This window comes from Carettochelys insculpta, chromosome 26 (assembly GCF_033958435.1).
Source record: "Carettochelys insculpta isolate YL-2023 chromosome 26, ASM3395843v1, whole genome shotgun sequence".
NCBI lineage: Eukaryota > Metazoa > Chordata > Testudines > Carettochelyidae > Carettochelys > Carettochelys insculpta.
Window position 1 is genome coordinate 6,465,335 of NC_134162.1, and position 27,080 is coordinate 6,492,414.

Here is a 27,080-nt window from a genome sequence, read left to right on the forward strand (position 1 = left end):
GTCTAGTCACCACAGTTCATACCCATGCACTGTGACCAAGAAAACTGTTACAGCCCCTTGCTGCAAAGGCTCTCACAAAAAGATATTTTCTGTCTAAATAAGGAGGCTATTTCTTTGACAAATGAATCACCATGAGTACTTATGGGTAGAACCCACATTGATCCACAGGGGTGTCATTAGCTACTACACAAAAGGGACAGTAACTCAAGCCCTTTTCTTTTCTACATCTCCAAGCTTTCTACAAGAGAGTACCATACGTTCCCCATTTGACATACCGGGACTATAAGGTCAGGAGGAAAGCAGTACTTGCCAAATGTCACTGAAGAGCAGAGGCAGAACCACATCTTCACGATTCCTAGTCCTGCACTGTCTACCCAGGAAGGCTTGGCAGTTCCTGTTTGTACATAAACATCTAGGAAATCAGCAGTAACTGATACCTTTACACAGGACTCAAAAAACAACTTGCTCTACTGTCTGTGCAATTCTGGTTTGCAGTTACCTTCTCTCTAAATACACCCTGCAGTTCTGAACTGGATACGCTTTGACTATCTTAAGCTGTTGTGTATTGTTCCAGGGTATTACTAAATACTAGATACCTCTCTCAACTGAGTGGCTGTATTTGCAAAGCAAAATGAACTGGTTTACATGCAGCATGTAAACAGCCTTAGCTTTTTAGATGAAAGGCACTAACACAAAACAATAACACATTATTTTGCAATCTGCTTGCCTGGGGGAAGTCAGGGGTGGAGAGGAGGGTCCTTCAAACCAAATGAATTCAGACAGATGCAGAGTAAGAACTGAAACTCTTCAGGTAGGAAGGGAAAAAAAGAGGCACCAGCTAACATGCTCCTGAAGCTGAGCTGGCCGCATCTCTCTGCCTGGCACCAAACGGTCCCCTCCCTTTCAGACATACGAACATAGTTTATTCTCGCATTTAAAATTCAGAGCATGCTGTGACTGCTGTGTGCTCATCTCACAGCTGCTAAATATTCATGAACCAATTATGAAAAACAAATTTATCACTTGAGCCGTCATACAAGTTTGGGAGAATTCAAATATTAATGGGAACAAAAGGCTCCACTTGACGCAGTTCCTCTCTTGCCCAACTCTCCTTCCTTTCAAGTGAGGGATCAAACAGAACTAACTCCTGCCTCCCATTAGATGCTGCACTGCTGTTTGCTTTGATAATGCCCACACCTCGCTTGTCAGGAGTTTGTATCCCACAGAAAGGAAACAGATACTAGACATTTCTGTGCAGCACTGAGCGCAAGGTAATATTTCTGTATTTGGACATAGGCTATGGAGTGGGATTGCTGCTCTCCACTACAAGTCAGCAACAGGAGATATCTTTCCTAAGTGAACCATTGCCTGCCCATCACACCCTCTTGTTGAGATGGGCACCACCGTTCGCTTCCAAACCAAGGGATTCAGCTATGTTTGGAAGGAACTCACAGACAGTGATGAGTCTGGCCAGTGAACAAACCTTTTAAGGCAAAATGTACCTTCTATTCCCACCCCACCCCCCCAAATCTATGGGCTTATTTGGCACCAGCTTTCCCTCTAAGCTGAGCACTTGGGCCACTGCCCAGGAGAAATGCAAATGCCATGCACATGATTAGCAGAGTGCCCACACTGCCCATAGCCAGCTGCATTTGTTTCTAATAATGGTGCCCATTCACACATGCCTCAGTGCACGTAAAATTTATTCTGCACATGGATGGAAAAAATTGGAGGGAATATTGTTTGGCACCACCACCAATAGCCCAAAAGCAACATGGACTTATCTATGTCCCCAGCTTCGCTGTCCCTTCTCCCTCATGTATTCACCAAGGTCACTCCTGTAAAACCCAACTGCACAAAAAGGCACGGGCACTTGCAGTAAAGTCACCGAGACAGATTTTAATGTTTGTATTGCACAGATCAACAGACAGGGACTCTTCCCCTGTAGCTATCTGCATAAATATTAACATTAATGGAATAAGATGTATAAATCTGCCAAGCACCAATAGGAGACTATTCCACCGCCAATATTCTCACTGCAAACACAGAAGAGATCCAGGCTCAGTAAGGTTTTACATTAACCAGACACTCCTTCAGCGGCTGTAAGTTACATCCTAATTCAACAACAGCTACATCAAACCCATCTAGGGGACCAAAGCAAGCCTTTGAGAGAATTAAAATAGGTTCTCAAGTATCATCACTACAGCTTTAACTGCCATCAGACTAGTATCTCTATCTGAAGATGTCCAGCACAGCCGTGTCTCTGAAGGTTGTCACAGGAAACAAATGAACTCAGGACTACGGGAAGCAATAATGCCTCACAAAAGGTTAAAAAGAAAATCAAGAGACAATAAGACAATCAGCAAATCTTATAACTGGGGGCAACAGCTGCAGGGAAAAATTAGCCTAATGGGTCAATGATCATCACTGGGCCCTCTAAATGCTGATGCAATGTGGGAAAAAAACATCCCTTAAAAAGATTTCAAATATTTCAAACTTTTGAAAACTAAGTTTTAAAACTGAATATTTTGATTTTCGATTAAAAAGGAATGAATCCTTCACTTTAACTCCAGCTAGCCTCACTCTACCCAATTGTTTTCCTAAAGTGAACCATTACCAGCAAGTCACTGTATGACACACTGAACTTTTTTGTAGGTTGAAGCGTGTGTCTGTTTCATCCATCCTTAACACAGCAACTGAGCCAGCAACCCATCTGCAGGCTCAACAAATCTGAGTCCCAAGAGATCAACGTTCTGCATAACGGTCAGTCTGTTATAGCCCTGACATTATTGATTCAGTTCATCAACAAACACAAAGACACTGTAACCAAGGCAACTGCGGAAGAACACTTAGTGGATATGAAGAAATCTTGCAAGCAAGATACCAAGCATGCTTCAACAGAGGCAGCAGCCCACAGACACCTACACCATTACTGGGGAGGGCTTTTGTTTAGCAGTATTTTCAGAGTAGACCCCTTCTCCCTGGGAGAAGTTTCATCAGCTACATAACGGATACCAGGTAATACTTAAATTGGATTATGCAGAGGCTGAGCTCCAGTCAATACATATGCAGTGTGAACGAGGGGTACAGTCACTCATGTTTTCACTAGAACACTATGAACATGTCCCACTGGGTGTATGGGATTCTCTTTCAACCATATGTTTACAGGCGTGGCAAGCATGCAGTCTTCATGAATCTGAGTTTCTCTTTTCATGCACAATGAAGGGCTAACCAGGGTGCCCCTTTTACATAGCTTTGTTGCTCTACCAGCATGGAATCACTTTCCAAGAACATTTAGGTAATGCTGCAGTGCAGAATTTGAGGCGCACACAATCTCAGTTGAGTGGCTCAATAAGGCCAACTTCTTAAGCATGAAATATTTAACCAATGTAGGGCCGTCCCTTTTGCAATCCAGTCAAGTAAATTCTAACACGCCTCTGAACTAGCCACTTAAGACATAAGCTAGATCTACTAAACATGCACCGCATTCCAATTACTCCCTGCCTCCCAACCCATGGGCCCACCACACCCTCTCGCCCGCCTCCCTTTCTGAGCATGCAGCAGGCAATGGTGACCTAGAAAGGAAACAACCTGCCTGCACTGGGACCCTCCAGAGGGAAGGATGAGCACAGGGGACACTAACACAGCAACTCTCTTTTTGTAAACAAAATCCATTCCAAAATGAACAGACACACCCAGACAAATACAGCCCAAGATATGAATGTACTATTCCTCTCAGCCTGCTCTGATTACGCCTATCTCCTGGCATTTAATCACAGAGGCTTACTGCAAATAAACAGTCAAATAATGGGGTTAACACAAAGGAAGCTGAAAAATGATTCAAGACCCCCAACCTCCTCTCTCCCAGCAAAAGACTTAGCAGGAGGCAACTCATACAGAATACCGGCTCATTCCCAGCATTAATGAGTAAGTAAGTCAAGGTCAGTCTTACCTCATCCCACTCCGAAGCAAAAGATGGTGATTTCTCCAGCCTTTTCTTCCCAATGCTGCAGTTGGAGAGCGATTCGCTCCGACTCCCCATGGCATCGTCCTCAGTAGGTGAGCAAGTCAGGAGGTCAGAGTCTGATTTGGACAAGCTGCGGCTGAGTTTGAGCTCTGCTTTGGGCTTGCCTCCCAGGGGACCTCGGCTCCCAGCAACACCCCTGTCTGCTTCCGCCTCTGCACCACCAGGGTGCTGCAGCCCCTGAAGAGTCAGTGCAGTTTCTGGTTCCGCCTGTTGGATGCTTTTGGGCAGGACCGTTGCGTAGATCACTTTCTGATTTTGGTCAGGAGAGCTGGTCCGTACTGATCCTGAGGCAGGTATATCAGCATCCTCGAGCTGCATAGCAGGTGAGTGACCTGTGCCCTCCGTGACTCCTTTGGTCACAGACGAAACGAGCCTGAAAGGGTCCTCGTTTATCTCACACACCGGCGAAGAGCCATGGAGTAAACCTGAAAACTGTTCCGGCACCTGGATGTCCTGGCTGTCTGCAGAATCTTGACTCCGGCTGCCACTGCTCCTCCTGTGGTCTTCAGGGGGACGGAAACAGAAAGGGAGTTTAAAAAAAAACACGGAAGGAGAAGCAGAACTCCACCTCCCCTGGCCAGAGAAGGAGTGATAGAGAACAGTTTCAGTATTGTCTGAGCACTCAACTTGTACCCAAAGTCGCAGCATTTACGAAATTCCTAATACAGCCCTGATTTATGCAATCTGGCAGCTTTCCTTGTTGCTTTATTCTGTTAACACTAACAATCAGGCCTTGCTATATAAGGCCAGAAGACTTACTAAGCATATCTTTCAGAGAGAGAGAGAGGGGCAGACACACACTCCTGGAACATCTGATACATTTCTATAAAGGCCACAGTTTTATTTAGAGCAACACCTCCCTATTCTTGGCTCAGATTGAAGGGTGGGAAAGCAACTGGGCTGCAAATTAACCTGCAAAGTTCCAAAACCCCTTCCCAAAAAAGAGCTGACTTCTGTGTCGGTGACTTCGGTGCTCAACTCCTCCTCCTTACTAAAGGCAGCATGTATGTGTGAGGGGCTAGAACTGTTAACATCTCCCTCCACCAAAAGAATTTCACTCCTATTAACTAAGCACGAAACCCAAGACTGATTTATTAATGCAGCAAGCTGCTTGCAGTACTGACTGTCCCAGAAATCTGACACTCTTCCTCTGCTACTAATGTACTAACATCCTTAATATGAAATACCACGGCCCTGGATAAATTATGAATAATTGACTGAACCCAACTCGCACCTGGCACACATAAGCAGAGCTGCACTCACCTTATTCAAATGACCCATGTGTATTCTAATGGTACAGGATTATGAAATACATTAATCCCTCGCTATATCAGTACAACTCGTACCGAACTTTCTGCTCATAGGCGAAAACTCTCAAGTGGGACACTAAATTCCCATTAAAATACACGTTAACATCTCCGATTGGTTCCTAGTGCTCCTAATCAGGGGAACAAGTGGCAGCATGCATCTTGAAACGTAAGTGAACCTTGGTGGGGGGGGGGGATGTTGGAAAAGGTGCAGTACCTGTGGGGGTGCGGTGGACTGGGGGTTTCCAGGTCTGGGTGGGTGTTGGGAAGTGGCAGGCTGGGGCTGCGGGTCTCCTTGTGCCCTAGCTGGGGACCCCATGGCTGGCTCTGCTCCAGCCACGGGGCTGCACGTCTCCCTGCACCATGGCCAGGGCCCCCGCAGCTGGTTTGTGTAAGTGGGGTACATTCACTCTTTTTGTGAACAAAGGTATGTATTATGTCCCTCACTTGAGCCAGTACTCATAAGTCAAGTACTTGCTAAATGACGGGTAAGCATTCTTGGAAAGAACCACAACTTTCTGGTCCGTGTATAGCAAGGATTGTACTCCTGTCAGTGACTGCTAGTACACATACTGTAATGACTTGAATTGAGTGTTGGGGAAATACGCTCCTCTCAAACAAGAACACAACAAGGAGGACAGGTCTCTGTCAACAGGGCCAAATGCCCTAGTACATTTTGTGACAACCCACTAATCTACAGGTTGGAAAGAAACAGACTCCTTTCACACAGGTTTCCTTTTTTGCTATAGGTTTGACTGACTCATTTGCAAATGCTAATTCTTGGATTGTTTCAATGCAACGTTTCCTTTTCCTGGAAACAAAAAGACAATTATTGGGTTAGCAGTTAACCGGGGGAAGCTGGGGTCCCCAATAACACCAATTTGATCTGAGAGAACGTGGGTGATGTAATATCCTTTACTGGTGGATCATTTGTTGGCACGTGTCATGTTTTTGAGTTTGCCATAGCTCACTCTCAGGACTGCAAAAAGTAAGCAGAACGTCTCATCTAAAAACAAGCGTAAGATTTGTCCCACCTTGAAATTTAGCTCAAACTCAGGTTACTTTCTCTAGACAAAAAGAGCTTTGTGTCTTTTCCACCAACAGTAGGTGGCCCAATAAGAAAATATTACCTCACTTCTCTTGTGTTTAACATCCAGACAACAGGTTGCAACAACACACAAATGTGTATTTGATTAGTTTTATTTGGCCCTTTATACCTTTGTTTGTTGTTAGAAATACACAAGGCACTTGTACAACTGGCAGCTTCCCTCTGGGAATGGAACAGCAGCAAAAGTTGGAAAAGAGATTAGCTGGCTGAACAGTCAATTGAGGGAACTCTCACTCTCTTGCCTGTGTCAAGCCCCTTTCATGAGCATTTTAGGTACAGCACTCCCAAACCAAAGTGAGGGTGGTTAAAAATTCTAAGGAAGTGAGGTAATTGATGGATGTAATTGCAGCATAAAGTCTGCAGACAAAATTGTTAAGCGGGGAAAAGACGACATCTCTGAGGTCCAACCTACACTTTTATCCTGCATGGGATGTCCCAGCACTTAACCATGCAACAGTTGCAGGACCAGACCACTGGTTCAATATATCCCATGGCCACGTGACAACTTTGCAATGATACAAGATTGTAATATAAACCAGAAGTACATTAAGACACTTCATCCATATACACAGCAAGGTCAAACCCTGCTTTAATCATGACATGATTTAACCAGGATCCACAACTGGGAAAATTATTCAATAGACTACGCAGTCATCTTAACTTTAAGTCTTTCCAACCTCAGCCGTCTCTTTCTTCTGCTTCCTTTTCTCTTCTCAACTCCTCGTGTTGTCAACACCCCAGTTTAACATTTACTGGCATTTCTGTCCGAAGGCAGAAAAGCATCTGGCTATAGTTTTTGCTGCATGCTACAACACTTCAGCCCACACAGAATAGTCTACTCAATCTCCTCTCATGAAGGCCAACAAAGAGGTCTCTGTTTGAAAGGAAAGAACAGCTACCCATTCAGCCTGTTCAAATGAAGAGCCCACCCCACGACCAGGACAGAATATCCCACAGAGGATGCCAAGGAGGAATCAGGCAAAGGCGAGGGAGGGTAATGGCAGTTGCAGAGAAGAGCAGATCAGCAGAGATTAAAGCCTGCATAGGGAGAATATTTCAGGGTATCTAATGCAAATTTGTACCAAAAACCTCACAGATAAGCAAAGAAGTAGGGTTACTATTACAGCAAAATGAACAACAAGCACAAGAGCCTTACCTGTCGAGGTCTCAGTCAAGCGTGATTCAGTGTTTGGATGTTGCTCAGTATGGCTAGGAGAGTGGTCGGAAGAAACTTGGTGATTCAATGGCCACTGACTATCATGGGAAGACGCGCCTTTGCGGGGCTGGGCCTGCAAATAGATCTTGATTATGCCAACATCACAGCTAGTGTGGTCATCTCCACTGCAATGGTAAAAACAGGCCAAATATTGCTTCCACTCTGCTTAATAGGTAAAAAGTATATCACCTGGGGGAAGTAATTAAAACACAGGTAGATTTTCAGAGGTGTAGGGGATACTTTGGTGGGAACTGGCTGCCTAACTCATCTGTGCCTTTGAAAATGTCCCCTGTAGTTTATATTTAAGGTTTAATTCTACAAGTGACCTAGTAACTGAAAGGCCCTATGCACAAAATGCAGGTTATAATGGCCACAAATGGGACTGGATGACTCAACACTGCCCTCTTCTGCTCTTGCCTTCTGAAGCATCTGATCCTGGCCAGTGTCAGAACAGACAACACTGCACCAATATGGCCATTCTTACCTGGTCAGCTCATTTAGTAAACATTATAAATACACACACACACACACACACACACACCCCTGCACTTGACCTTCCAGTCAATCTACATGTGAGGGTTCACATACAGCAGGAGTTGACTAACACCTAATGGACTACGTCAGCCCCTTTGGGGACAGGCCACGTTGTTTATACAGTGCCAAGCACATTAAAGACCATTTAAATCTAAATACAGACATATTGCAGACTAAGTTAGTCAGCCCTGGTATGGAACAAGAGGTGAATTTCAGTGAGCTCTCTGGCCAGTAGTCAAGTACCTCCACACACAAAATGCTCATTGAACTGTTCTAAAAACATGCTGCTGTTGTCTTCCTCATACAACCCAAGTCTCCCATCTATTTACCCATCCCACATCTCCCCAGGATGACAAGAATCAAGCATCTCGCCAGCTCTTTTTGCCCAGTTTCCCAACTCCAAAATTAGGGGTGTTGTCTACACTACGTAATAAGGTCAAATTTATCAGTAGAATTTGTAACATTGGACTTTATAAAGCTGAGGTTGAGTGTCCGCACTTGCCCCCAAAGTCAACTTAGTGCATCCCCACTAATTGTCAGAGTCGGACTGTTGCAGCAGTCAGTTCCCTGAACCCTGTTGCATTCTGAGCTTTTTTGTTGCAGCAATGGGGGAAAATTCCCCACAAGTGGTTGTCGGGGAGTTAGGTCATCAATCTCACACTGCGTTGCCCTCAAAACAAATGGCCATTTTGCAGAAGCCTCTTTGTCTAATGAGATGTTTGAATCATCTCAATCACACATCTTTTAACCCTGTGTGCCTTGATAGCACCTGCTTCAGTCTTCCCAGACTGCACCACCCTCACTCCCCTCCCTTTGAAGCCAGACAGTTTTCAAGAGGAAATTAGGGAAAGTGGGGAATCCCAGAGGGCATTGACAGATCTTTCCTGTGCCTGCTCGTACGCAGCTAGGCCTCACTATCATAAATCATGCCATAAAGTTTCTTTCACTAGTTGCATACAAGTCTGTATTTGTCATGGCACAGAAGAGACCAGAGCAACTGGTTGATATGGGGCAGATGCATAAAGAACCAACAGTGACTCTAAGTAAAGTTCTTAGAGAAAGGAGAAACACTTGCACACATTTTAAATTTGATTAGTGATGCCTCAAACAGGAAAACCTTGCCAGCCACATGCATGTGTTCATGTCTAGTAACTCTGTAATCACACTGGACACAGTTTAGATCACATCATCCTGACAGAATGCAGCCCTGCTTTGTGAGCTTCCTTGAATTTTATTTCCTTGTTTCCGCCTCCCACCCCCAAAGGGGAGGAAAAAAAAAAAAATCAGAAAAAGACTTCCACCTTAAAGAAGGGGCAGTTAAGGAATGTTTTGGTGACTAGGAAATAGGAGTGCTATTTTACCCTTAAGCTTTTAAACCATCTTGAGCTGCACAAATGCAGGCTTATACCTCTCTCCCAAAAGTGAAACACATGGTTTGTGGATTTGCTGTTTCCCAGGAAAGACAGAATTGTGATGGCAAAGAAAAATTTGCTTCTCTCGTATCATCTTTAGCGCACATCAGAACGAACCAAATCACTCCTACCTGAGGCTGGTTGCTGCTGAGAGCACCTGAAGAGGACGATTCCCCTTTAAAAAAAGAAAAAAGGTCAAAACCTGGAATGTTTTCCTCCATCCAACTTTTGATTCATCTCCCAAGCTGCCCTGCGTTTTACCAACCCCCTCTGACCAATCCACAAGGACGACCGTGGCCATGAACTTAATTCTGATCACATGGCTTCCATTTCTACACATTTAAAACCATGTCAAAATTCTTTTGCATGTGAAATGGTAAGCTGGTTTGGATCAACCCAAGCCAGGCATGAACCTCTGACCTCAGCATCAGGTGAATCTTAACAGTGATACAGAGTCAGCTCAGTTTTCAAAGAAAAGCCCAAAACAACTGCTTTAATCCAGTCACAAAAGGAATCCAGCACCAAGGGGCTAAGAACACTTGTGCAGTCATGCCTGGATGCAAGATGGAAAGCAGCAGTGCAAGAAGGGAGGCAGCAATTCTCAATGAAGGAAATTACTATTACAAGCAACACACCTGGAACTTTGTGCCTTAAACAACAAAACACAAGCGCTGTCAAACGCATGTTGTTAAATGATGCAGTGATTAACTGAATGCTGTGCCATTTAGGTCCTGGAAGAGCCCTCCTATTCTCCTCACGGAAGGAGGAAAAATCAACAGAACAAGAACAGCTGCAACACCTTTTGCTTTGCTATAGTGCCATCTCTCGCTGCTCAAACCATTAATTTGAAAGGTAAAAGCTGCAAACAAAAAGCATCATTTAAAAAAGGAGAATGAACAGGAATGTTGATACTGGAAAAATGGACTCCTCGTCAGCAAGCACTTCTCCCCATTCTTCCCACCCCAACATCACCTGCTGTGTCAGAAAACAGGAGTGGAACTGATCAAGACCTCTCCCTTCTCCCTCTCACACCAGGCTTCCTGTTACCTCTTGCATTCAGATTCTTTCATACAGCACAAAGCAAAGTACCGGTAGGCCCCTTTCCCTGTAACACCAGCACCTTACCTACCACTTGTGCAGAGCCACCTCTTTTAGTAATAGATCTAGAACTATTTCAATCCAGAATGAAAAGAATAAATACACACACACAGAATGAAACAGTTACATTCTTGGAGTTCTCACCTCCAAACAGACAAGTGGGGTTCTTGAGAACTATGAGACAACCCCACAGTTTCAGAGCCATAATCCTTCCTTCTGGACAGTCATCAGGATTCCTCTCCATCTCCTTATTCAGCTAAATGGATGACAAGAGGCTTATCTCAACTCCTTCCTCTTAAGGCCTTGAGCCCACAGCCTCTGCAGATGGAGAGCATCCTGGACCAAGATTTGAACTGAAGTCTCCATGCATGTGTGCTAAAAGTTATCACTTTGAAGTACTGCAGTTTAAAGTGTACATTACTTTATGTGTCTGTAACCATACATGTACACACCCTATTCTGAAGGCTCATCTATGCCTTAAGCCAAATGACAACAGCAAAAGAAAGTCATCATCACTGGCAGCTTACAGAAAAAATAAGTCCAACAGTAGCTGTATTCTGTGAATCAAACCTTTTGAGTCAAGCATTAGAAGACATAAGCTAGCTTTTCAACTACTGTCACCGAAGGACTTCCCCCATTTGGGACTGTGAATCAACTTGAAAAGCACTGCAATTCTGCATCAGACAACAAATAGCACTGGCAAAGGTCGGTGGGAAAAGTTAACCACCACATTGCCACAGCATGTGTATTATGGGTGGCATTCAGGAAAAGTAAACAAGCATCTGTGAACAGACTCATAAGGGGAGTGATTTTGGAGGACAAGCCACAGTCAACATTGGGTCATGTTTGGTGCCCTTTCGGTCCGAGAATGAAACGTTTGCAACTTCAGACGGGAAATTTAAATTAAGTCTCCCAGAACTTCTGCTTGTTTTTGTTTGACACGCTGAGCAGCGTTTTCATCTACAAGTCTTCCCAAGTCAAGAAGCAAACCAAATGCAATGCTTCCTGCCTACAAAATATAGGGTGGTGTGCAGAGCTCTTTGTTTCTCATATCCCATATAAGCCACTAAATGTAGGTTCCTCTGGGAGAAGAGAGCCAAGAGCAGTGTTTAATCAGATGGCATGTCTGCGCTTTAAACTGGTGCCTAAAACTGACTTACTTGCTATATGTTTGTTTTCCTCCTTTGTTAATTTACTTTTCTAATCCGCTCTGCCAGCCAATGGTGCATGTGTTGATTTTTGATTATGATTCCAGGGCCAGGATGCTTAGCTGACATGAATAAGCATTGTTGTATTGAGCCTGATTTACGCCTGCGGAGGATCTAGCCCATTACTATTTATACACTTACATTTGACTTGCTTGACCAGGATTTTTCCCTATTGGAAATGGGGTGGACAGTCTCCCTTTTTACTCCTGATTTCCTGGCTTTCAGTACAGGAGTCTTTTGTTTTAAGCTCAGTGGGTCAAGTCCCCAGGATGTCATTTACCCAAAAGGCAAAAAACGTTCTCTTACTTAAGGCATTGAGGCAGGAATATTTGAAGCCTTGCCTCTGAGACTGGAAGCACATTACCAAAGGAACCTAACTGCACAACAGAATACCACACCACCCTGCCATCCAACCCAGAGAAATAACTGGATGAAATTCCTCCCCTTTTGCCGCCTCTCCACCCCATGCTAGTCATGGCATTGGTTGCCATCTCTTACCTCTAATTTTTCTATCCAATGCGAGTGGCTTTTTAGTTTCCGCTGTCAGCAACAGTTCATAAGGATGTTCTTCCTCCTCCGTCGCACTCCCCCTGCTCTTCCTCCACACCACAGAGGCCTAGTGGAACACAGCATGCTGTAGTCTTTTGAAGTCAGGGTCATTTACCCCTCCAGCATGCACAGAACCCTCAGATCGGCCACTGTTCTGACTACACACGTGCTGCAGAATCTACCCCTTGGTTCGAGCCCCATTCCCGAAGCTATAATTGTCACTTTAAAATGCAAACACCTCCTCCCTCTGACACTCTACTTTTTAGCTCTTGTGACGAGCAAAAGACATCCAAACTGCCCAAGTAACTGATGTAAGCATTCATTGCTCAGTCTGCAGGAAGTCCCAAACAAAACAAAAAGGTAAAAAACCAAAACAAAAAAACCATACAAAACAAAAAAACCAAAACACAAACACAGCTGGAAAGTCCACCCTATCTACTTTCAAGGGATGCTGATGGAGACTATATGCGCCATACTCCTGTAGAAACCTTAACTATCTCACTATTGATGGGCTTCTTCAGCAGCTGGCAAGCATGCTTGTCGCACAAACCCAAGCTGCCTCCTTTACACACTTCCCCGCATGCCACAAGTCACAACTGGCATTTTCAATATCTAGTTTCACAGCATGCTTCAGACGGATAAGACCCAAACCAATCAGAAAACAAAGGGCAGTTAAGTGATTCTATTACTAATTTCCATACTTGAGCCAAGAGAACCCTCATATTGCAATTCAAAGTACCTGGAACAATCCCCAAGCAACTGCACTGGATAGCAGCAAAATGCAGGAGCCTTGCTGCAGAGTACCTATGCACCACAAGAAATCCTGTGGCACCTTACAGACCAACAGATGTTTTGGAGCATAAGCTTTCGTGGGCAAAGACCCGCTTTGTCAGGTGCATGAGCGAAGCGGGTCTGTGCCCACGAAAGCTTGCGCTCCAAAAGATCTGTTGGTCTGCAAGGTACCACAGGATTTCTTGTCGTTCTCGAAGATACAGACTAACACGGTGACCTCTCTGATACATATGCACAACGTGTTACCTCTCGGAAGCCTGCCAGGGATGGCCTCAGAACACACCCAACCTTCCAGGCAGTCAAGTTACCTTGTGCGATCTATTGCAACTCCAGTGTATTAGAAAGAGTAAGGGCATGACTACATTGCTCTGCAGTACAGCCACTGGCATCATCAACAGCAGTGCCGCCCTGAAGTGCTGGGCAGTAACTCCCCCATGAGGGCACAAAGCACCAACTACATGACTCCTGCTTTGACTCAGTATAGTCCTGTCTGAAGAATACTACATTTATGAGTCCACATCCATCAATGTCCACATTGGGGAGACAGCATTTTGGTGAGTATTACAATTCACAATTCTAATGACTTGAATGGAGGTCAATGTAGCCATACCCTTTGTCTGTATCACATGCAAGCTAACTCACTCTGAAGGTGAAACAGGCTCAGGAGTTTAGCATGGTGGTGGACCTTAGCATATCTTCTGAAGAACATGCTCTGGGTATCTAATAAAACTAAGTTTACCAAGCTTTTGCATTTAGGTACACATTTGCAGTTCAAACACACTTGATTCCCTGAAAGCCTTAAATGAGGAACCCAAGACCTTCAGTAATAGGGCATGCATTAACCTGTGCAGCCTGCACTCAGGTCCATGACTGGCCTTTCACTTAACGTTGACAATAATCCCGCTACCACAACTCACCCATCCAGTCTCATCCGCCCATCTACTACATTCAGCATGGTTAGGGGACGTGTGCAAAGGGGACAACTGCCCTAGGGCCCAGCAATTCCAAGTTGTACGGGGCTCCCCACCACCGCTACTGCAGTGGCACCGGGGAGCCATGGGGCCTTTCAATTTCCACCAGAGCCCTGGGCAGCGCATTCTATATGCCGCTAGGGAGGCATTGTTCAGTCAGCACTGAGGGTCAGTCACCTGCCTGAGGCCTGTCCTACCCTACCTCCCTATCTTGTGCAGAAGCCTGGCAAGTTTCAGCTTAACAGAGCTTAATTAATTTCAGCCTGATTTATATGCAGTGAAACCACGAGCACTAACTATTGCCAAGTGTATCGGACTGGTCAGTGCTGCTTACATTCACATAGAGTACACAGGTGTCTTGATTTTATGGGGACATTGCTTATATTTGGGCTTTTTCTTATATAGGTATCTATTAGCCTGCTAGCCTCATACTGGATTTTAATTCCACTTGCTACTTTGGTCATCCTACCTCCACAGAACGAAAGCTTTAAACAGGTCATGGCAAGTAGCAGCTTTTGGAATGGCCATGTTTCTACAGCAACAAAAATGATTCAAGGTCTAGAAAACAGGATCTATGAGGGAAGAGTTAAACAATTTTTTGTTTAGTTGGGGAAAAAAGAACACAGAGGGGACTTGACAGCAGCTTTGAAGTACCTAAATGGGTATTTCAACAAGTAGAAAATTGTTCCCTTTCACCCCGATGATAGGACAAAGTAGTAAACTGCAGCAAGGGAGGTTTACGTTGGACATTAGAAAAAACTTCCTAGCTGTCAGGGTGGTCAAACACTGAAATCAATTGCCTAGGCAGGTTGGGAAGATAGGAGCAGGTAGGATAGGCTTCCCTTGGACATGCTCTAGAAGGTGTTTGGTCCTACAGCAAGGGCAGAGGACTGGATTCAATGACCCATTGAGGTCACTTCCAGTTGTAGTATTTCATCATGCTCCCTCCAATTTGTGCTAGAACAATTAAGACCTTGGACATTTTTGGACATTACACCAGATTTTTTTAGCCAACGCACCCAATTTACTGTTATTTTCTGCACCGTGTTGCTGCTCATGACAAAAAAGTTATTTTACTTTTTTAGAATTTTTATCACAGTAATCCCAACTGAGATGAGGACTCTGCTGTGTTAGCTGCTGTACAAACACTATGGGGGCAGAACCTTACCCTGTAAGTCTAAGCTACAACGTGACTGCCTGCTACATTCAACTACCAAGATCGGGTACTAACACAATGGCCTGGACTAACAACGCACCGTTATTTAATGAAGGTTTCAAACCATGCAAGCACTCTACAGAACTTACTGGTTGGACTATCCAGACTGCTTCAAGTATAGCTGGACACCTCATTTAGGTGGGAGGGACTGAATAGAAAATACACACACTGATGGTTATTTTAACTTGGCCTGTACACATCACCTATTCAAGTAAGGGTCTCATACACTCAATATGAAGACACCTCTCCTCTGAGGTAGATATTTTATCCCAAAGTACTGGGAATAGGTACCTCTTTCACTTTGTCCTGGAAGTCCAAGACTAGAACCCTTTTTTTTTTTTGGCGGGGGGGGGGGCGGGGGAGAAGTAGTGACTCTTAATCTAGGGCTTTCCACCCTCAGCAGTCACTTGCTTGCAACATTTCACATTTGAGTATGTTTAACTGAAAGAAGACAGAGCCTAAGTCCCACGCTATCTAATTTCCACCTTGATGTGCACCAAGGATGGGCAGAAGGAAACTCAAGTTCTCATTTATCACTCATGCACATGGCTCTTTTCCTGAAGTACATCAGACTGTTCATTGGGAGCCATCATCCCGTCTGTGCTGCCAAAACACCCTGTCAAACATATTTAATGCTATCAACTTTGATCACTTCCCAATCTAGGTGATTGGGTGAAATTCATTTCTTAATGGTCTGTGCTACCTTGACAATTTATTGTTTTAACTTAGAACACACTAAACACAGGCTGTCTGGCTCTAAATCTGTCTCCCCCAGGCAAAGAACTACAGGCAATGCAGTTGGAATCATTTTGCATTAGAGACTAGTTGTACCTAAGCTTCCATTTTTGATGGTGGGAGCAATAAGTAAAGTATGAACTGAAGCTTTGTTTGAGATTTCAGTCTCCTATTATGTTACAGGGAGAGAAGAGTTCCATGGGTGGTGAGAGAATGCACTCAGGGGCTTTGAGCCATCAGCTATTCTGCACATAGAAGTGTGGAACATCTTTCAACAGGGCAAGTCAAAGAGCTTAAGTGAGGAACAAGTGCATATATTGTGATGGTTCTCTCATGGCAGTAGAATAAAAGGCTATTTCAAAATGAAAGTTTCACATTTATAGAGGGCAGCTAAAAATAACAATCAAGTCTAATTTTCCCTGCAATCGTGTTCTCTTCCTGTACCTAATGCTATGGCAGGTTTTGAGGAGGAGGAGGAGGATTCTGTGACATGCGATTCAATAAGACATTTAATTTCTTTCTCATGCATGCTGCCCCAATCTGGACAGACCTGACAGGGGAAATATATGTTATGATAGTACAACAGGGCAGGGTTTCAGTGGGCAGAGATAAAAACCTTCTACTGCTACTATATTTAAAAAAAAAAAAAAAAAAAAAATCGCTCCAGGGTGACTTTTTAGTTCCCTCACAGTAACACTTGGTTAGTGATTCCACCATTAGGGCCACATGTGCCAAGATTCAGCATCAGCCATGATTCATTGCCATCTGAACAAAAATACTGGTCTTTTTAGATTAAACACTAGGATTCCTCTTAAATTTAGCCATTAGCTTCAAACCACCCCCCCCCCCCCAAAATAAAAATTGTCCTACGGCAGAGACCAAGGATAGAAACTTTTACCCTGAAACCTGAGTTTCCCCAGAAAGTCCGAACTAAAGGAGCAGCAGCAATCACCTGAAATTAAAAATGTTTTATCTCAGCTCCATAAAATCACTATCAGGGAGCTCCAGTAATTCAGGTAGTGCATGTCATTTACATCACTGCAATTGGTTTCAAATCAGCATGCCCCAAAGAGTCACTTTATGCACAAGGTCTTCCCGAGCAAGTTCACAGCCAGCCAGGTTTTCCCAAGCAAGTTCACATTTCCTCAAACACTTTTAATGGAGGAACAGTAAGAGCAAGTGTTTTGTATTAGGTTCATGACCATATCTACCCTCCACAATTCTTATCTTTACAAGCCGAGTTTGTACTTTCAAATTACATGTTAACCCCTTCTGCCAGCTCCTTCTATCCCCAACTCTCCCCACCAAAGGGCAGGCAGATGGAAAAAAGATTGTGAAATTCATCTGAAAGACCATTTGTAATGGCATTAAAATGCCAATAAATAGGCCTTAACTAACCAGTCTCAAATTCATTTTACCCCACAATATCTCCAGACGTACTGCACAGTTCACCACATTTTTTTTAAACCGCCAGCACTTCTGACACCTTTTGTACACATGCTACACTCCAATTACTATCAGAGCAAGACAATGAACAAAAATTCAAAACCAAAATGTCTGGTGAAATGGAAGTCCATTCAAAAGGCAGGAGCAAAAAAAAAAAAGAGACTTTCAACATGTATTTTTATATGCATCTTACTTGTGGAAAGCTTAAGATTTGTAGGATAGCAGAAAGTTAGCAAGGTTCTCTGGGGATCTTTATTACATGTCAGCAGAAGTCTTCAAGTACACATTTAGGGCCTTTTCCCATTCAAGTGCCCTTTGCAGAGCTTGTTCATTGGAAGTGCTGGGCATTTGGCAAAATAAGCAACAAGACAGTCTGCGAGCAACAGTCCTATGTGAACATTCACATTTTGCATGACAAAGGAAGATAGACACACTAGATATTTGCAGAAGACTTCTTTCTCCCAGATATGTATGGGGTCAGATCCTCAGCTGCTATTAATGAGTTCAGCTCCTTTAAGTCAGTGGAGTTGCACCAATTTTCACTATCCCTGCAGACATGAACTCAAATTCAAGCTTCAACATTTAACCAAAAATAAATGTAGTGGGGTCATGAAAGTTGACAACTAGGCACATCATAAAACCATCAAGCCACACGAAGTCTCTTCCTAAGGGAACTCCCAGCCAGAAACACAAGGAAGGGTTTCAGGTCCCATCTGAGGTGCACTGGCAGGGTGGCATAAGGGAAGTTTCAATGTCAAACTACCAGTAGTACAGCCTGCTTCATTTTCATCATCAGATGTATAAGGGAGTTCCATTAGGTTGCTCCCAGACCATTACAACTCACATTTGAAACCACACGTTTGCCCATCCCAGTAAAAAAAAAAAGCACTCAGTGAAGCCTGCCTACCTCACAGGAAGCACTGCGACCTAGCTTCTTTTCCATGTTGTCCTCCTCTTCATCAGGTGGTGGCTTGGCTGGAGGAGGCGGACGCTCTCTCTGCTGTTTAAAACAAAGCTAATGACACTAGCCTTTTGAACTCTTCCCTTTGGCTCCCTCTTATACAGTTAAGGGAAATTCTATCCCCTGATCAGCTTGTTTAGCGTGAAGAACAGTAAGATGGATTTGCTGTAACAGAGCTGGGAGAATCCCAGCTGAGCTTGTGCCTATTCTCCTTCACAAATGCAACTCTCTGACTCTATGCTCCTTGAAGCTGCAAAGGATTAGTTAATTATTCTTGTGTAAGCTGAAAGAAAGGGAGAGCACATCCAAATATTTTACATTACTCAGTTTCCTTAGCGGGAGTAAATATGTTCTGGAGAGACCTGCTGAGTTATGAGAATGCAAGGGATATGGAGACTTAGCTGAACCACATTCCCCACAACATTATAAAGTTACTGCTTCACTGTTAAATTTCTCTAAAATCCCTGCCATAGGCTAATTGCATTTGTACTGTATGTTGACTTATCTAGATGCAATCATGCTCTGTCCAGCAGCATCAAGTACTGGAAAGCATCAATGTTCAGGCATTTGCTCCAAATCCTCAGTAGTTTTTTTTTTTGGGGTGTGTGTGGGGGAACTACTATACATTTCTACTTTTCGAGCACTTCCTCTCTTCTTCCCTTACCAGGTGGACATACTCAAGCAGGAGGCCCTATTACAAAGACGACTCATATATGGACTTAGTCTACTTTCGGCTGTGGTTCATGTCAGGAGTTAGCTTTGTGTGTTTCTTTGTAAAAAAGATCGAGCAAAATTTTTCCTGAACCTGATTTTACAGATTGGTCTCACATCACTATTCCAATGGCAAATGTGCTAGAGTCAAAAACAAAGAGGTTATATTGGTTCTAGTTTTTAAAAATGTACAAAGCTGGTTTCACCATTCATCTAGCTGGTGAAATATTCATTCTTGCTTTCCTTTTGATCCAATTAACAGAAGGCTAGTTAAGCTGATTTCTTTGAAAGCGACCTTCTCCTTGACTATGTAATTTTCTTGTGAAGCCTCCAGTGCCACCTGCAGGACGTGGTCTGCAAAAGCCCTGCAGAAAAAATTGCTGCCAACTGTAATCACAACAGCTGAAGCATGGTGCAAAATAAATTCAGGTTTATCACTGGGATTTCAGAGGTGACTGAATTCCATATATTTCAGAGTGGGCAAATGGTGGCAAGGAAAAGCGTCACACACCTCAGAGAACCATACTAAGCTCCCAAAGTCTCCTTAAAGCCAAGACATTAAACCCTAAACTAAAGTACATTCTGACAGCATAAGTTATACTCCAAGTGTCAAACCCACTCAGCGGCCCAACACCAGGCTGCCTACACAGCTAAAGAATCAGGGTAACAACAAAACAAACAGCTTTAAAACAACATTCTCCTCACAATCCACAGTCAGCCTTTGAAGTTCACTGACAGGGCATGTTGTGAAGCCCTAAAACGTAAGTGGGTTTAAAAAAATTAAGTTTCTGGAGGCTAGAGTCCACCAACAGCTATTAGATCAGATGGTCAAAGATCCAACCCCATACTCTGGGCACTCCTAAACCACTGACTTGCCAACACTGTGACTGGATATGACAGGGACTAGCTCACTTGGTAAGCTGCCTTGTTCTATTCGTTCCGTCTAAGCCATCTGCAACTGGCAACTATCAGAAAACAGTATTCTCGGATAAGTGGAGCATGAGTCTGACCCAGCATGGTCATACTCATTCTCTTACAGACTTGGACAAAAAGCAGACTGATGTGATGTAGAAGTAGTTACACATGGGGAGTACTTTCAATGCAACATGCATATCACAGGTGGAAAATGGTTGATATCCCAATTGCTCTACATGGGCTGAGTGGTGAAACTAAAAATTATTCCCAGCTGTGTATCTGCATGCTCAACAGCCTGCAGCAAGAGTGCAGTAGTTTATGTGAATGGAGATGCATGTTCTCTAAAGAGAGACAACACCACACAAGGCTACATACAGGCCTGACTCCTGCCGCCTTAAGACCGACTGTCTCTGCTTCCTTATTCACAGAGTCTCTGTCTGAAGATCTCCCACTGGCCAGGCTATCCAGGGAGTGGCACGATGTGGCATTATATAAAGCTTCATAAGGACTCTCCTCCTCTCGGTTTGTTTCAAAATCTATGATCAGTTCAGTCACTGCTCTCTCCACATCACCTGGAAGAAATGAGAATGCTCCATCAATCACATGTTGAGAACTGCAGGAGCCAGACAAATCAGCCACTACAAACAAGGTGGATATAAACGATGATTTGTGGAGGAAGGAGAGGCTTTTTTTTTCTCCCCTAATGTACATCAGATATTGTAGTTTAAACAACAAAATCCAAGGTATTTTTCCTTAACAGGCCTGTTTTAAAAAAAATCTGAATGTAACACAAGGTTAAGGCCTAAACTTACAATCATTGTTATCAATGTGAAAAGTGCTTCGATAAAAGAAGTTAATATATCTGGAACATTTAAGGTTATTTTGCTTAACAATAAATTGCATGTTATTGTATTTAAAATTCCAGGTACAATTCTAATGCAACTTGACACAAATTATGGAAGTAGTGCATTAAGAGCAATACATTATGTTCCAACATACTCAAGCTCACAATCAATCCAAAAATATTAAGCTCCCATTTCTCAAATAGAGTTATAACACAGCCTTCTCCATATCAAAAATACATAATCAAGTCCACTGTAAAAGACTATTTAGCTGTAAATCAACGTGCTTTAATCATTAAAATCAGCCAGTGAGATAGAATTTTTCTTTAGAAATGTAACTGAAGCACAAATGGAAAAGGTTATTAAAATTGATTGCTTAAACTGAGGCTTTCCACTTAGTGATTTAAATGATGAAGAAAACATTCCCATCTACGTATAAGGGAATAAAGAAAACCAAAGGCATTACAATCCAGTCAGCTGAATTCTGGAACCTAAAGACTTGGAAGCAAATCAAGAAATCCACTTTTAAGAATCTTGAAAATCAACATGGCAGTAATTAACAGTCAACATGGATTTGTGAAGAACAAGTCATGTCAAACCAACCTAATATTCTTCTTTGACAGGGGTAAGAAGCCCCATGGACAGAGGTAAACAGATTATGTGATATATCTCAACTTTAGTACAGCTTTTGGTATTGTTTCACTTAATCTCACAAACTAGGGAAATATACAGGGCTGCACAAATGGTTGGAAAACCATATTCAGTGAGTAGTTATCAATGGTTCATTATCAAGTTGGAAGGGTATACTGAGTGGGGTCCTGCATGGACCTGTGGTGGGTCTGTGTACTCTTTAACTTCACAAACATAGCATTGGACGGTCCTGTGGCACCTTATAGACTATCGTAAAAGTTTTGTTAGTCTATAAGGTGCGGACAGGACCCTTCCTTGCTGTTACACATCCAGACTAACACGGGATACTTCACAAACATACTAATTTGCCATTATCAAGACACAGGATAAGGTTGGGACAAGTAGGGTTTGCAAGCACTTGGAAGGACAAATTAGAATTCACAGTCATCTTGACCATCTAGAGAAATCACCTAAAACAAATAGGATAAAATTCAGTAAGGACCAACTAAGTACTACTCATAGGAAGGAATAATCCACTGCACAAATACATGATAGGAAAATCATTACCTAGGAAGAAGCATAGCAGAAAAGGATCTGAAGACTGTAGTTGGTCACTAGCTAAATATATGAGTCAACAACAGTCCTAAAAAGCCAACAGCTTCATGGACATATTAGCAGGAGTAATTCTCAGAATACACTAGGCACTGCAATTCTGTTTTCCGTTTTGGGTACCACAAGATGTGGATAAATTAAAATCCATAAGAAAGCAGCCAAATGTCTGAAAGTCTAGAAAATGTGAGGTACGCAAAAGGCTGAAAAACTGGATTTGTTTAGTCTGCATAAGAGGAGACTGTAGGGGAACATGATAAGAATCAAGTGCATATGAAGTTGTCATAAAGAGGAGAGTTCTCCTTAACCACCGAGAACAAGACAAAGAGCAGCAAGGGAGATAGCAAGTTTTCCTAATGTCTAACCTCCAACTGTAAAAGTATTTAAGAAAGGGGGGGGAAAAATTACCTAGGAAGGTTGTGTAATCTCCATTACTGGAGGTTTTTAAGAAAAACTTGTGTTTGTCTAAACCCCTGGGCAGGAATGTTTTAGATAACACTTCCTCCTGCCTCACTCCAGGGGCTGGACTAAATGACCTTTCAAGATTCCTTTCACTCCTACCCTACTATTGTTTAAATCACTATTTAAATCAAATTAAAATTAAGCAAGAGGAGCCTGGCAAGTAAACAGTAATTGAAGCCCCGAGCCTCACTGCTTAGGTATCATGAACACATCCACAAAAGGACCTTCCAGTTGCCCCTCCTGGAAAACAGTTACCACTATTTTCAGTTCAGTTTGATGCCTTCCCCACAGGACTGCTCACACTGTGCTAGCCATAAGGCATTTTAGACTTCACCCATGTTTAGCCTGGACTTCCTTGATCAGTGTTGGAGAAGGGATTTCTCCTCTGTTACCAACAAACCTGTTGCATAGGCCAGTCTCCCCCCAGAGTTGTGTCATTGTTGCACAGCCACAGAATTCAGCCAGTACTTCAGGGCTCTTTTTAAGGGAAGACGCATCACCTACATAGGAATCACTGCAGTTGCATTTTACTGATGTTAATTTATAGATAATTTCAGTGGTTAAGCAAAAGAACATAAGAACAGCCATACTGGGTCAGACCAAAGGTCCATCCAGCTCAGTATCCCATCTGCCAACGGTGGCCAACGCCGGGTGCCCCAGAGAAGGTAACAGAAGACAATGATCAAGTGATTTACCTCCTCCCATCCATCTCTTGCCCTTGTACTGAAGGCTAGGGCACCATACTTTACCCCTGGCTAATAGCCATTTATGGACCTAACCTGCACAAATTTATCAAGCTCTTTTTTAAACTCTGTTAGAGTCATGGCCTTCACAGCCTCCTCGGGCAAGGAGTTCCACAGGTTGACTGTGCGCTGTGTGAAGAAAAATTTCCTTTTATTAGTTTTGAACCTACTACCCATCAATTTCATTTGGTGTCCCCTAGTTCTTGTATTATGGGAAAAGGTAAATAATTTTTCTATATTCACTTTCTCCACACCATTCGTGATTTTATGTACCTCTATCATATCGCCCCTCAATCGCCTCTTTTCCAGACTGAAAAGTTCCAGTCTCTCTAGCCTCTCCCCATACGGGACCCGTTCCAAACCCCTAATCATCTTAGTCGCCCTTTTCTGAACCTTTTCTAATGCCAATGTATCTTTTTTGAGGTGAAGAGACCACATCTGCACGCAGTACTCAAGATGTGGGCATAGCATAGTTTTACATAGGGGAAGTATGATATCTTTTGTCTTATCTATCCCTTTTTTAATAATTCCTAACATCCTATTTGCTTTACTGACTGCCGCTGCACACTGCATGGATGTCTTCAGAGAACTATCCACTATAACTCCAAGATCCCTTTCCTGATCTGTCGTAGCTAAATTTGACCCCATCATGTCGTACGTGTAATTGGGGTTATTTTTTCCAACGTGCATTACCTTACACTTACCCACATTAAATTTCATTTGCCATTTTGCTGCCCAATCACTCAGTTTGCTGAGATCTTTTTGTAGTTCTTCACAATCCCTTTTGGTTTTGACTGTCCTGAACAACTTGGTGTCATCTGCAAACTTGGCCAACTCACTGCTTACCTCATCTTCTAGATCATTGATGAACAAGTTGAACAGAATCGCTCCCAGGACTGACCCCTGGGGAACACCACTAGTTATCTCTCTCCATTGTGAAAATTTACCATTTATTCCAACCCTTTGTTTTCTGTCTTTTAAACAATTCCCGATCCATGAAAGGATCTTTCCTCCTATCCCGTGACCGCCTAATGTACATAAAAGCCTTTGGTGTGGGACCGTGTCAAAGGCTTTCTGGAAATCTAGGTATATTATGTCCACTGGGTGCCCCTTGTCCGCATATTTATTAACCCCTTCAAAGAATTCTAATAGATTAGTTAGACACGACTTCCCTCTGCAGAAACCATGCTGACTTTTGCCCAACAATTTGTGCTCTTCTACGTGTCTTGCAATTTTATTCTTTACTAGTGTTTCTACTAATTTGCCTGGTACTGATGTTAGACTTATCGGTCTATAATTGCCAGGGTCTCCTCTGGAGCCTTTTTTAAATATTGGCGTCATATTGGCCGTCTTCCAGTCATTGGGTACCGAAGCAGCATAATAGCAAAGATGAGAGCAAACAAATGGCTCCTCCCTCTGGATTTATGGAGACATCCACTCAGTCCAATCCAGAAGCAACAGGTGGGATACATTATGCAAGTTGTATTTCAAGAACTGGTGGCATGGGGGGAAAAATGCATTGAATTCAGACAACTTAGCTTGCAGGGCACAAACTACCTCTTCTGGATTTATTATAACTCAACTCTGCATCTTCCATACTGAGACAGCAGTGAAGTCAACATTGGGCATCTCACTCCCCATTGAAACTCAACCCCTGCCTCTCAGACAGCTGTTTTCATACCCTGTGGTATCCGTACTGCAGCTTCCATGGGAGGAATGACAGAGACTGACAGAGCTCTCTCTGCTGCTTTTGCACACCTCTTCCCATTTGTGTGATCTGTGCAGGAAAGAAAAAAGCAGCATTCAAATAGCGAGAACCTCATTGGCGGGTGGCTGGTTACCAAGTTTTACAGTTGTTTCCTGTTTCAGTATCATGTGCTCCAGATTCTCCCCTCATGCATCTCAAATGAAAATTGTTGAGTTTTGTATTAAGACAGCTCAAACAAAATCAAAATGCAGCATACATCTGGGAGCTCAGCTGCTCCAGGGAGGAGAGGCTTACTCCTTTCATCCCATGTACAGGGTTAGGACTAATGACACTGAGCTTCGAAAGCATGCCTTTCATGACAGAACTGCACAGCACTTTACACATCAGCTAATTAAGACACACACACACACACACACACACACACCCTTATCAAGCCCACTAATGACCTGTTTTATGAGATGGAGAAGCAGCAGTTGACTCAGGTGGACCAGCACAGAACAATGAAGAGATGTGGTTTCTACTCAGAGACCTATGATCATGGGTAGGACATCTAGGCTAGAAACACTGAGGTGAAAGCCTGAAATTAGACACCTGAGTTCCCCCATTTGTGAAAATGAGCCCAGTGTTTAGCAAACTCCCAGGAGCAGCCTGAAGTTGAACTAGTTCATGTTTGCAGCATGCTTGGAACCTACAACACTTGATACAAATGCTAAGTATTAGACAGCATGCCAGAGTTAACTCCCCACTCTTCTGCAAAGGGTCATAGATCCTAATATTCCTACAAGCAATAAAGGATCATCTGTTTTAAGGATCATCTGCAAGACAGCACCTCCTAAAGCATCATGAGCATAGCACTGAAGAGGCACAGGATCGATGATTCAGAAGGAAGAGTACCACTAAATGAGGCAAAGCACTCCTCCTTGCACCATCTTTAGACACTTCCCTTTAAGCACTGGGCTGGCCTGAAAATGCTTGGTCTGCCATGTTTGCTGGAATGACAGAACAAAATCATATAGCTGCAGGCCATGCGTACATCTAGACAGAAAATAAATATGAGTGACTAGAATCTATTTAACTAATGCACTTCCTCACCCACTTCCCCCTCAATTTACCTTCAATCAGAGCTGCTATTTGCTGGCTTTTCTGTGAAGGAAGCTCCCTCACAATATCCAGAGCTGTCAGACCTCGGTTATCTTTTATATTCACATCAATACCTACAAGAGATAGCAGGGTGAGACAGGAAGCTTTTTCAAATAATCTGAAACAAAGCTAAGTTTGGTAACTGAGTCATGACTTAGATGCCCTTCTGGTCATTACCCAAGATTGAATTAAAGGAATTCTTCCTCCAAAGAGACCTAAGCTCCAACTACCCAGGCAATCTCTCTTCCCTGAGTCACCCAGAGGAACGATTCTTCTACTGCTGGCTGATAAGAGAAAAATGCTGCCACTATATACACCATTCCCTTATCACATGCTCCTGGTAAAGCCATCGCCAGGCTATTGCATCAAAACATTGTTCTCTCACCTGCAGCCAGCAATATTTGTACCACGTCTGTCTTGCCAAACAAAGCAGCCTCGTGCAAAGCACTGCCCTTCTCAGTCTGTAAAAATTAAACAATATACAATGAGCTGAGGTTGGGATCAGGAAACCTAGAACAAGGCCTCTCAAACTGTACTGCACTGTAACTGCTTTCCGACAACTAAAGTTACTATAGGACCCCAGAGCTCTGCTGCCCTGGCAGGAAAATCAAAGCCAAAAGACTTGGGGCCCCATACAGCAGATGGGTTGAGCCTGTAATCTGAGCCCTACCACCCAGGTCTGAAGTTTTAGGATTTATGCTCCAGCCCCAGGCAGTGAGAAATCTGGTTTCAGTTCTGGG

The 27,080-nt window shown here is 43.4% G+C and overlaps 1 protein-coding gene across 11 annotated transcripts in view; it reads right to left on the bottom strand.

Annotated features, from left to right (window-relative positions):
- ANKS1A (ankyrin repeat and sterile alpha motif domain containing 1A) overlaps positions 1–27,080 on the bottom strand; it is a 163,668-nt gene that overhangs the window by 74,752 nt on the left and 61,836 nt on the right. For 7 of the 11 annotated variants that reach the window (XM_074977233.1, XM_074977224.1, XM_074977228.1 and 4 more), the window contains 9 exons: positions 26,726–26,801; positions 26,313–26,414; positions 25,174–25,269; positions 20,582–20,778; positions 18,527–18,619; positions 12,409–12,526; positions 9,736–9,779; positions 7,599–7,731; positions 3,953–4,530 (listed from right to left, as the gene is read on the bottom strand). In XM_074977233.1, the coding sequence (XP_074833334.1) occupies positions 3,953–4,530; positions 7,599–7,731; positions 9,736–9,779; positions 12,409–12,526; positions 18,527–18,619; positions 20,582–20,778; positions 25,174–25,269; positions 26,313–26,414; positions 26,726–26,801 (1,437 nt within the window). Of the gene's footprint in view, positions 1–3,952; positions 4,531–7,598; positions 7,732–9,735; positions 9,780–12,408; positions 12,527–15,527; positions 15,587–18,526; positions 18,620–20,581; positions 20,779–25,173; positions 25,270–25,646; positions 25,754–26,094; positions 26,189–26,312; positions 26,415–26,725; positions 26,802–27,080 lie in introns of those variants that run through there. The other 4 variants (XM_074977225.1, XM_074977230.1, XM_074977229.1 and 1 more) reach the window with 4 other exon arrangements.